This window comes from Colobus angolensis, unplaced genomic scaffold, assembly GCF_000951035.1.
Source record: "Colobus angolensis palliatus isolate OR3802 unplaced genomic scaffold, Cang.pa_1.0 Scaffold192, whole genome shotgun sequence".
NCBI classification, from domain to species: Eukaryota; Metazoa; Chordata; class Mammalia; order Primates; family Cercopithecidae; genus Colobus; species Colobus angolensis.
In genome coordinates, this window is record NW_012115066.1 from 201,773 (window position 1) to 214,525 (window position 12,753).

Sequence of the window (12,753 nt, forward strand, 5' to 3'; positions counted from 1 at the left end):
CATTCAATACTCAAAGCTCTAACTAGTGAGCTTCTTTAAGTCTCTACAATATGGCCAATTCTCACTTCCAAACATTTTAACATATTGCTCCCTTCTTGGGACAATTCATTCCCCATTCTGCTCTTTTCCTTGACTGAATTTCTTCAAATCTCAGTTTAAACATCATTTCTTCTATAAGGATTTCTCTGACCTCCATAAATCATTGCCCATTTTGTGATGCCAAAGCACCCTGTACTTCTCCTCCATAAAATATTCACCACATTTAAAACTCTCTCTGTTCCATGATGAATGAGTTCCTTAAAGACAGAGACTTTTAAAAAACTTTCTAATGACTGGTGCAATACTAGCAAATTGTAATTGCTCATTAAATACTTAGTAGAAGGTGAAAATATGAAAAACAAAAAAGAATGAGAAAGGGGAAGAAGAAAAAAAATCCATACATGTTCTGTGTGAGCCATTCCAATTCCGTCTTCCACGATTTGTTCTCCTCCTTCAATGTGCTGTACAATTCCAACTAATTTTCTGGAATAATCTGAGATTTCCTCTGTGAAGGTCCGTATGCAGTGAGCCATATCTAAAATTGATGCTCGGATCTGATTAGCTTCTGGTTCCAATACTGAATGCTATAAAATGTAACATGAGAAAAGAACTCATAGTATTGACTAATAATATAAAAAACGACTTAAATCCCTATTAATACAAAAAAGCATCAGCCACAAGTAACTTTTATAACACAGAAAAATACTATAATTTACTTTCACTCCTTTATAAGAAAACTGTACTGCAAAGAAGTAATTTAAAATTTGGAAGTCCATTTATTGCTAAACAAGAAACCAAGAGACTATCTCTAAAATTACATCCTAAGAGCTAACAGACATAAATATTGTCAAACAATCTGGTGCATTATGAAAACATGCAAGCAAAGAGAATGTTTGTTTCTTGCTCAAAGGCTATTTTTTTGTGAAGAATCATGATGCCTCTTTGAAATTTTTTGTTTTTTTTAATAACATTTAGAAATTAAATCTCTCATTTATTTTCATGCTACCAAACACAATCATTCATCACTTAACTCTTCTTCAATGCCTACTTTCAGAATAAAGAATCAGGTCAGTGAAAACAAATACTGAGCTGGTAAAGTAGCTACAGTGATCCAATTGATTAATAATTCAATAATTAAATTCATACCTTGTGACCTTGGTGTTTTCCATATTCTTTGCAGACACAGCACATGAGTGGGCTAGTTTGACAACCTTCTTCTAAGCAAACAAATTCAATGGCATGCACCTGGTGCTGAGAGCACATGGTTTTCTCATGAGGTTTATCAGCTAGAGGAACTCGCCTGTGCTTTGCTAATGTCTTTGTAGAATGAGTAACTTGAGAACACTCAGAGCACAAATGAGTTGCACACACAGTGCAATATACAGATGCAAGGTGAGCTTCATCTTCATCACAACGAATGATGCTCTGATAAACAAAAAATTAATGCCTTAAAATTGAACCCAATCAGTATAACATGACAAATTTTTAAATATAGAATCCCATAATCTTTTTTGCTTTACTGACCAATATTTACATATGAAAATATATTGGTCATTAAGCACAAAGGTCATTCAATACTCATCTGAGAAGCATTCATTTCTACAGGTAAGAAGCTATTTCCAAGATTAACTGATCAATATATGTTATGAATTTGAAACCAAAAATAAAACCATTCTCGTAGATTCATATTCGGTGCAAAGATCTCTTCCACCAAATCCCGTCACTTCACACAAAAGAAACTAAACCATAGAGAAGTCAAAAGTCTTTTTTTAAAACTACAAAAATCTGATACTAAATAGAACCCCATAGCTTTAAGTATTAGTTGTCATAATGATGTATAGGAAGGACAGAAGCACAAACACTATTTAGAAAATGTAGGAGTATGCATCAGAATTAGCTGTAAGCTTTTAAAAACATAGTTGTCTGGACTCTAATCTGAGAAATTCTTATTTCAACAGGTTGTGGATGAATCCTAGACTTGTATATTTTTCTAATTATACACCACGTATTTTAATAGCTCCACAGGTGAGTCTATTGCACAATCATGGCAGAAAACCACTGATTTAAGCAAAAAAAAAAAAAAAAAAAAAAAGGGCCAGGCTCAGTGGCTTACACCTGTAATCCCAGCACTTTAAGAAGGCTGAGGCAGGTGATCACTTGAGGCCAGGAGTAAGAGACCAGTCTGGCCAACATGGAGAAACTCCATCTCTACTAAACATCAAAAATTAGTCAGGTGTGGTGGTATACACCTGTAATTCCAGCTACTCAAGTAGCTGAGGCACAAGAATCACTTGAAGCCAGGAGGCGGAGACTGCAGGTAACTGAGATCACGCCACTGCACTCTAGCAAGGGTGACAGAGGGAGACTCTGTCTTAAAAAATAACAATTAATAAACAAATAAAACCTATATGTAAGCATCTAAATATTATTTCTAATTTTCAGGAATTACAAAAAATAATCACTAAATAATTATTTTTATTTCAAGTAGATAAAAAATTACATGTCAGATAATCAAGAATGCTTTGAACACTTTTACTAAATGTTAAAAGGCCATAAGTGGAAGGGGAGAAATTTAGTATAAATTTTTTCAAAAAGAAGAATGTTTAAATACATCAATGGTGTCATTCATTATCACATTAAATAAAAAATGAATCCAAAGTGGAAGAGTTTTGTTTGCAATTATGAGAAGTGTATATATGTACCATAAAAATTCAGGTCTTCTGTTTTCCAGACCTGACAAATAAATAAATTATAAATTATAAAGTCAACATTAGCTAACAGTAATATCTTTTGAAGTAAAGATTACAGATTTAGCACATGAAAGAACTGCAGAAATTTTAGAAAACAGAGTGTTGCAGTCTGAAATTAATTTCACTGATTCACTTTAGTATAAAGAAATCATCATCTAATAAAAGAGAAGCAGAAAGCAATCCGACATTTTGTTTCTTCATACAAATATGTGGTTTGCAAGTTGATCACCAAAATCATTAACTGGTATTTACTCCAAATATATTTCTATCCATAATAGCCTATGAAAGCCATGTCCTATAGTACATATGTGCAGCTATGCAAATAATACGTAAGTGCTAAAAATATACTTTTACATTATTAAAAAATCCAGTGTTCATGGATTCTAATATTTACCAGACATCTACCTGTATGGATAAAGACAGTACATCTATAAAAAGTTTAACCTTTTCTTGAAGATAGAATAGGAACAATTCCCTCAGAAGCTACTGCTATCTTTAAGGCATTTTTCCCTATATATTAAATGGCCTCTTACATGGAGTTTTACTTCCTCTCATTGAGTTTTTCTGTTGACTAATTTACTTTTGCATCCTCTACTCTACTGTTGCTTACTTATCTTTCTTACTATTCTATAATCTTCTTCCTCTTTTCACTTTATCCTTGGTAGAACTGAATTATGATAAGGGAAAAAAAAGTTCACACATAAGGCATAGTTTAGGCATAGTATTTTCAAATAATTCTAGTTCTACTTTTTTCTCTTGGGAATAGTGTTGGCCTTCAGAACCGTAATGTAATGAAAAGTTGTGTTTCTAGAAATTTACCTGCTGAAATAAATGAGGTAATATTGTGCTAATAATGGCATATATTAAAAGAAAAATTCATGCTCGTAACAAATATTTCACCACGTATGATCAATACCTCTCCAGATATCCCAATGGATTCTTCTGCAGCTCCATACTGACCAATAGGCCCATTCTGCAGTCGTTCCAAAAGCTCCAATAAAGCAAAATTTTTTTTCAAGCCCCAGACACCTGAATCTCCTAGAATAAATATAAAAACAAAAACTAAATCTAACAAAATGGACTATTAATCATTTTACCCATAACTCAAAAGTAATTTCTAATCCATATAGTTCAGTCGTTAATAATGTCTAAATTTGAAAAATTCAAATTTTCCCCATTATTTAATACCAAAATAATTGCTTTGTTAATACTCTCTTTTAAAAAACAGAAGAATCCCTCAGGATTCCAAGTAGAAACACACTTTAAAATTTATTATTTTTTGGTCAGGCGCATTGGCTCACGACTGTAATCCCAGCAATTTGGGAGGCTGAGACGGACAGATCACTTAAAGCCAGGAGTTCAAGACCAGCTCGGTCAACATGATGAAATCCCATCTCTACTACAAATACGAAAATTAACCAGGTGTGGCATCAGGCGCCCGTAAACCCAGCCACTGAGGAGGCTGAGGGACGAGAATCACTTGAACCCGGGAGGTGGAGGTTGCAGTGAGCCAAGATCATAGCACTGCACTCCAACCTGGGTGACACAGCAAGACTCGATCTCAAAAAAGAAAAAAAAAAAATCTAAATACACATTAAAAAAATTAAGGTGGTAAAGGCTGCACAACAATATGAATGAACTTAATGCCACTAAACTTAGAAGTGGTTAAAATTGCAAATTTTATGTTATATATATATATATTGCCACAGCTCAAAAAAGTTATTTAAATCTCTCTTACTTTTTTTTTTTTGAGACAGAGTCTTGCTATGTCACCCAGGCTGGTGTGCAGTAGCATGATCTCGGCTCATTGCAATCTCCACCTTCTGGGTTCAAACCATTCTCGTGCCTCAGCCTCCCAAGTGGCTGGGACTACAGGTGCGTGCCACCACGCCCAGCTGATTTTTTGTATATTTTGGTAGAGACGGGGTTTCGCCATGCTGGCTGGCCTGGTCTCAAACTCCTGGCCTAAAGTGATTTGCCTGCCTCAGCCTCTGTGCCCAGCCTATTTCTCTATCATTTAATTTTACAAGTCCTATTTTGTCACTGACTTTTACTATTATGCTAAAACAAGCATTTTCAAATACTTTTTGCAGCAACTTAAGAAATACATATAACTTTGTAACCCAGGACAACATACAAACTCTTCCTAAACCTATGAATAAAAGTCAGATCCTTTAGCAGAAGGAATATTTGTTATGGTAAACTCCTATGCAACAAATACCAGATACCATCTGATATAGCTGCCACCTAACACATATTCATTAAATGAATAAATATATAAAAGGTTGATGGAGTCATTGCCTGCAGGGCTCCCCTTCCTCTTGGCTCTTAAAAAAAAAAAAAAAAAAAAAAAAAGGCCATTCCATGTTGTAGTTCTCCCAAAAAAACTAGACTGAACATATCTATCCTCAGCCTTGCCCCAAGAAGGCTTTCTCCTTAATTTTTAACACATATTCTACAACAAGTTGAGTTCTCTCTATTTACATAAAGGTTAAGAAGTACACTAAGTGATCTTTTAAAAATACAGTTGTGACAATTTTCTAAATATCCAGTCATTATATAATGAATACATACAAATAAACTTCTAGCATTACTAGGTAGTGCCTAATATTTATCACTGAATTCTGTAAGTGTCAAAACAACTCCATAATCTCAATGGCTTAACACAACAGAGATTTACTTTTTGCTCATGCAACATCTCAGGGGTTAGGGAAGACAAGAGAGACTGTTCCCCACTGACCACAAACAGGGACACAGGCTACCGAGCCTCCAATCATTTGGACCACCTCACTGAAGCAGGGAGAAGAATTTACTTTGAAAATCATAAACCTTCTCTTATCAACTTCTACCTGGATGCTAACACTTCACTTCTGCAAACAATTCACTGATCCATGGACATCACACAGTGATGTGTAAGAGGGCAAGGAAGTGTAATTTCACCATATGAGCAGAAGAAAATCAGCAATATTGCTGAACAGTATCAATAACTACTCATATTCTTCTTGCACTAGAGAGGAATTCTGATTCAGAATTCAGAGAAGTCAGAGAGGAGGATGGATGTATTCTAGTTTTGTTAAACATTGAGGTAGTAACTCTTCACATTGTGGTATTAATGTAGAGAAGGTAAAGTGCTCTTCAAAAAGGTAGAAGAGTCAGGTGTGGTGGCTCATACCTGTAATCCCAGCAATTTGGGAGGCTGAGGTGGGTGGATCACTTGAGGTCAGGAATTCGAGACCAGCCAGGCCAACATAGTGAAACCCCATCTCTACTAAAAATACACAGATTAGTCAGGCATGGTGGCAGGTGCCTGCAGTCCCAGCTACTCAGGAGGCTGAGGCGGAAGAATCACTTGAACTCTGGAGGTAGAGGCTGCAGTGAGCTGAGATTGCACCACAGCACACCAGCCTGGGTGACGGAGTAACACTCTGCTTTAAAAAAAAAAAAAAAAAAGTGGAAGGAAGGTTCTATCCTCTATTTGAAAAACATTACTATTTCTTTAAGTATAGTTTTTTTGTTTGTTTGTCTGAGACGAGTTTTGCTCTTGTCGCCCAGGCTAGAGGGCAATGGCGCGATCTAGGCTCACTGCAACCTCCATCTCCCAAGTTCAAGTGATTCTCCTGCCTCAGCCTCTCGAGTAGCTGGGATTACAGGCGTAATCACGCCCAGCTAATTTTTACATTTTTAGAAGAGAAGGGGTCTCACCATGTTGGCCAGGCTGGCCTTGAACTCCTGATTTCAGGTGATCCACCCGCCTTGGCCTTGCAAAGTTCTGGATTACAGGTGTAAGCCACCTTGCCTGGCCTAAGTATAGTTTTATATAAAGAAATAGTATGATATATGCATATCTCACAGAATAAAAGACCAAATAAAAGTACAGAGACTTTCCCAATCCCTACTATTTCTTGGCTACTAGTAAGTTAACGCTATCTATAATGTTATTATTGTCCTATATTAGTTGTCAGGGAAATAGACTATTTATATACATCAAAGATCACCAAAACCTTAAAAACCCTTTTCTTTCTCCAGAAAATATTTTAAAACCATGTTTCTTAGCATTTTGAAGTCTTCCAGCGTAAAATTATAGGTACTCTTGCTTCCTTTTTTGGTAGATAAATTATTTTGAATGTGTTCCACTTGAAAAATAGTATGAATATATTAAAATTGTCTTAGATAGTGCAACTGACCTGAAAAAAAAAATGGCAACCTTAAACTCTTTTGGAGAAAACTCCCTTATCAAAAAGAGTAAACTTACAAAACTTATGTTTGTAAAATCATTGTTCAAATGTTAGTAAATGCTATTATTTCCAAATCTGGTACCTGAAAATAACTTAGTTTGAAATATATAAAGCAAGTGTTAAAAGTATACAGAAAACCAAAAAAAATCCACAAACCCTTCAAACTCATTTTAACAGAAAATAGAGTAATTATCACAAGCTACAAACACTTCTGTCCTTGATATTAGTAAATAAAAACATGCTGAGACTCAATGACTTATCTGTATTTTCATTATTGGCTTATTTATTTGTAAAGAAAACATTGTTTTATTGGGTTAATGGCTTCAGGCAAATGATTCACTCTGTGATGCATATTCTTATTTATTTGAATCAGGGTAACATGTTTTTCTCAGGTGTCTTAAAGCTCTTTACAGATAAGTATTGAATATAAACATCTCAGAAGACAAAATAAAATTAGTAACTAAGAGTGAGATAGTTTATAGCTTGAAGATTATTCACCTTAATAGAAACTCAGGCTTTCTGAAACTTTCTGGGAATTTTATCATTCTAAAAATCAAGTGGAAGGAAATTGTCTTCTATGACATTTGCATTACACGAACAATTTTCAATCTTAAATCCATACAAATACTTTTCCTACCTAGGTCTGTTACTTGTCGATCAAATGGGCAACGGATTGCTCTTCCATGAAGAGGTAGGCGAGTGAGACAGTCATGACAGACTGTATGGCCACAAAGCAAAAGGCGAGGAACTTTGTCTCCTTGCAAAGAAAAGACGTCTTCACAAACTCCACACTCTAGCACCTAATATTTGAAAAGGAAGGATGTATTACTTAAACCATTTTAAAAGCATACATATTTTAGGTATATAAGAAAATTCACCTAATATACTGAATCAACATTGTTACTTTATTCCTCCATGAAAAAGAACTATGTAGGTTGTAAAATCTTAAATCACTTTCAAGTCATTCCATCTGACAGACCCTGCCAAAATTATATTGTAATGAAGTATCTTTGAAATACTAATAGTAGTGTTAAGGGCAAAGATGCTGTAAATTAACATCTTCATTATCTTTTGAAAATTATGATTTTACTCATTACATCTGAATCTGTACAAACAATATGTAATTCTACTGAAGGCGGGTTCTTAAGCAATTTCTCTGCAACTACCTAACCCATCATTAATTTCAACACAAATAAACTATCATTAATTTCAACAAAAATAATCTAAAATATGTGCTAACAATTACCCCTGTTAATGATAAAGAACTTGTTAAGAAAAGACTACAACTAACTTTCAAGTTTCTAGTATCTAATGTACATTAAATAATACAAAGACAAAAAAAGCAATCACCTTAAATTTCAATTCCTGTGCTCTATCAATAAATATAGCTCTGAATCAGAAACTAGTTTGTTTATCTAATTCTAGTTACAGACACATGACTTGTACAAGGCTACACAGTCAGTCAAAAGAAAGGATTTATCAGCATATTCTGATTCTCAAGTCCATATGTTTATGTTTTATAAATAGTCAACAAATTGTATTTATAGCAATAAAGCACTTTCAGCACTTATTTCTAAGTATATTTGTAGTGTTTCATTAATTTTTTTAAAATACCCACACTGTACTATTCAATCATACCTCAAACTCCTGTCATTCGAGACCCGCTACAATCTGGTCCCTGTCCTACCGCTTCACTGCCACACTCTTCTGACCCTGTGCTCCAACTATATCCAACAGCTTACAGTTCTCAGAACATGAGAAACTGTTTCATGTTTCTTCATGCTAACACTGAGGAAAGGACTATACTTGTCCTTTGGGCCCCCAAGTACTGTGTATAAGCGTCTACCATAACACCCAAAATGCTTTAATACCTTGGTTTTCTAGCCTGTCTTTCCCTGTTGGACCAAAAAACCCTCAGGAACAGGGTATTTTAAATACCAAGTTCCTAGTGCTTACATAAAGTCTAGTAAAATAATTTAAAAACAATTAAGCTCAACATCATCAAACACACAACACAAGGTAAAAAACAGAAAACCCAAGGCAGAAATCAGACTAAATCTACTATGATTTTAAACCTAACTCCGCAATTAACTTGGACTTCGGGCTTGAGACACAAATATCTTTCACCATGAAGTGATAATACATAATTGCTTTGTATATTATTATGGTTCAAAAGAAATTTAAATTTAGTCTTTCAATGTAAATAAGGGTCTGGGAAGAGAAAAATAAATAAAAATAAGAAACAAAACATTGTTCACAGAAAAGATGATGAAAATTCTTTACATGAAAAGATGTTCAATCTAACTCATAACAAGAAAAATGCAAATTAAGGCTAGGCACGGTGGCTCATGCCTGTAATTCCAACACTTTGGGAGGCCGAGGCAAGTGGATCATCTGAGGTCAGGAGTTCGAGACCAGCCTGGACAACACGGTGAAATTCCTTCTGTAGCAAAAATACAAAAAAATTAGCCAGGCATGGTGGTGGGCGCCTGTAATCCCAGTTTACTCAGGAGGCTGAGGCAGGATAATCACTTGAGCCTGGGAGGTGGAGGCTGCACTGAGCCAAGATCACAGAGTGAGACTTGGTCTCAAAAACATAAAGAAAGAAAAAAATGCAAATCAAAGCTACATCAAAATACTGTTTTTTCAGATTAGATCAAAAATGTTGGTAACACTTCGTTAGTGAAGATGTGGGAAAGCAGACACTCTCATACATTACTAATTGCTATGAAATGTTTATTGAGCAATACAGCTTTTATGGAGGGCAACCTGTCAATACTTACCAAGTTTAAGTAACTCAGTAATTCTAGTTGCAGGAATTTATCCTACAAGCATATTAGACATGTGTGACAAAATCTGTATGTTAGTCTTTAAAGCATCATTTGCATTAGCAAAAAATTGGAAACAAAGTAAACATACATCAATATCAGCTTGGAAAATAAATTATGGCACATTCATAATACTATAAAACTATATAGGATAGTGAGAAAGATGACGTTTTTCATGTACACACAGAATGATTTCATATGATTAAAACAAAAAGAAAAATGATAAATAGAATATACTCATTTTTGCATAAAGGTGGGGAAAGAGCAAATTTTTTTTATATTGTTGTATAAACGTACTGTCCTCCTGGAAGGATACATAGGACACCAGTAACACTGGAACATCAGTTCCCCATGAGAAAGAGAAACAGCTAGGGAACAGCTACCCATGTATAATTCTATCTATTATTCATATATACACATACTTCAATTTATCCTACATTTTTTAAAAAGGGGAAAGTTTCATGTTACCAAATCCATTTAGGTCAGGCACCGTGGCTCACACCTGTAATCACAGCACTTTGGGACACCAAGGCAAGAGGACTGCTTGAGGTCAGGAGTTCAAGACCAGCCTGGGCAACACAGTGAGACCCTGTCTCTACAAAAAAATAAAAAACTGAGGTGGGAGGATCACTTGAGCCCAGGAGGTTGAGGTTGCTATGAGCCATGATTGTGCCACTGCACTCTCACTTGGGTGACAGAGTGAGAACCTGCCTCAAAAAAAAAAAATTTCAATTAAATATAGAAAAATTATTCACAGGCCAGGCATGGTGGCTCATGCCTGTAATCCCAGCACTTTGGGAGGCCAAGGTGGGTGGATCACAAGGTCAGGAGATCGACACCATCCTGGCTAACACAGTGAAACCTCATCTCTACTAAAAATACAAAAAATTAGCCGGGCATGGTGGCAGGCGCCTAGAGTCCCAGCTACTTGGGAGGCTGAGGCAGGAGAATGGCATGAACCTGGGAGGCGGAGCTTGCAGTAAGCCGAGATTGTGCCACTGCCCTCCAGCCTAGGCGACAGAGCAAGACTCCGACTCAAAAAAAAAAAAATTCACAATAGAATTTGATATAAAATAAATGCAACATTTTATAAATGCTCTATTGATACTGTAATAAGTTAAATTTGTTTATAAACTCCAAAGAACCATATTAAAATTTTGTTTAGTTCATTTCAATCCTGTATCTCTGATCCCACCACTATATAAGATTTAAAAGAACTTCCTTATGCTGTTACCGCATTTTTCAAAAAGCACTAATAAAATTCCATTGATTAGCAAACCAAACACAGGTCCGAAAATAAAGTTACTAGATTATTTTGCATCAACTTGGTAAATAATACAGCAAGAAAATATTTCCTCAGTATCTATGAATAGGAATTGTGGTTAACAGCAAAAAGCCCTAGATAGGAAAAAGCTCTTAATTTTACATTTCACAAAATGTCAAAACAGCTTCAAACTTATTACATGTAAATCAAACTGTAATCAATCAGATTATATATGTTTATATTGTTATTTATTTATTTATTTTTTTTTTTGAGAAAGGGTCTCACTCTTTCTCAAAAAAAAAGAGTCAGCCAGGCTGGAAAGTAGTGGCCTGAGCATGGTTCACTGCAGCCTTGACCTCCCAAGCTCAAGCAATCCTCCTGCCTCAGACTCCCAAGTAGCTGGTACCACAGGCATGTGCCACTATGCCTGGCTAATTTTTTTTATTATTATTTGTAGGTAGGGTCTCAGTATGTTGCCCAGGCTGGTCTCAAACTCCAGGGCTCAAGCAATCCTCCCACTTCAGCCTCCCAAAGTGCTGAGATTAAAGGTGTGAGCCACTGTGCCCAGCCTCAGACTAAATTTTAAAAGGCCTAAGAAGACTCACCAAGCAAAAGAAACTGTGATACATTTTTACATGTCAGTTATTTCATAATATCGGATTTTTTATTTTTTATTTTTCAGATGGAGTCTCACTCTTTGTCGCCCAGGCTGGAATGTAGTAGCACAATCTCGGCTCACTGCAACCTCTGCCTCCTGGGTTCAAGTGATTCTCCTGCCTCAGCCTCCTGAGTAACTGGGATTAAGAGGCCCACACCACAGTGCCTGGCTACTTTTTGTATTATTAGTAGAGACAGGGTTTGGCCATGTTGGCCAGGCTAGTCCCAAACTCCTGACCTCAAGTGATCAGCCCACTTCGGCCTCCCAAAGTGCTTCCCAGGCACTTTGGGCTTTACAGACCTGTGCCACCATGCCTAGCCATATCAGATTTTTATGTTACTGTTTTCTCTAATGATAAAAACCATGTAATTATCAACTTGTTCACAAGCACAAGGCCATTTTACACAGTATTAGCATTATATACTTCAACTTTTTGTTGTTGTTGTTGAGACAGAGTCTCGCTCTGTCGCCCAGGCTGGAGTGCAGTGGCCTGATCTCAGCTCACTGCAAGCTCCGCCTCCCGGGTTCCCGCCATTCTCCTGTCTCAGCCTCCCGAGAAGCTGGGACTACAGGCGCCCGCCACCTCGCCCAGCTAGGTTTTTGTAGTTTTTAGTAGAGACGGGGTTTCACCGGGTTAGCCAGGATGGTCTCGATCTCCTGACCTCGTGATCCGCCCGTCTCGGCCTCCCAAAGTGCTGGGATTACAGGCTTGAGCCACTGCACCCGGCCGTACTTCAACTTTTACCTTCCAATAAATACTTACTGCTTTCATCTATACAAATGACAAGTGATGTTTTTTCAGTTTATACCCCTATAGCTACCACAAATTATGGCATGAAGATTTTGTCAGAAAGGGCTATTTTATTGCACAGTTCAGGAACATTTTACATGTTAATATGAAAATGAACAAGGTGAGCCTCTGATGTATCAAATTCTGTGCTGTAACAAACTGGAGTTACATCAGGCTTTGGTACACTTT

The 12,753-nt window shown here is 36.3% G+C and overlaps 1 protein-coding gene across 5 annotated transcripts in view; it reads right to left on the reverse strand.

The window, feature by feature from the left end:
• Nucleotides 1–12,753, reverse strand: part of TRIM23 (tripartite motif containing 23) — a 35,997-nt gene that overhangs the window by 20,684 nt on the left and 2,560 nt on the right. For all 5 annotated transcript variants that reach the window (XM_011940699.1, XM_011940702.1, XM_011940701.1 and 2 more), the window contains 4 exons: nucleotides 7,662–7,824; nucleotides 3,706–3,827; nucleotides 1,186–1,464; nucleotides 441–623 (listed from right to left, as the gene is read on the reverse strand). In XM_011940699.1, the coding sequence (XP_011796089.1) occupies nucleotides 441–623; nucleotides 1,186–1,464; nucleotides 3,706–3,827; nucleotides 7,662–7,824 (747 nt within the window). The remainder of the gene's footprint in view (nucleotides 1–440; nucleotides 624–1,185; nucleotides 1,465–3,705; nucleotides 3,828–7,661; nucleotides 7,825–12,753) is intronic.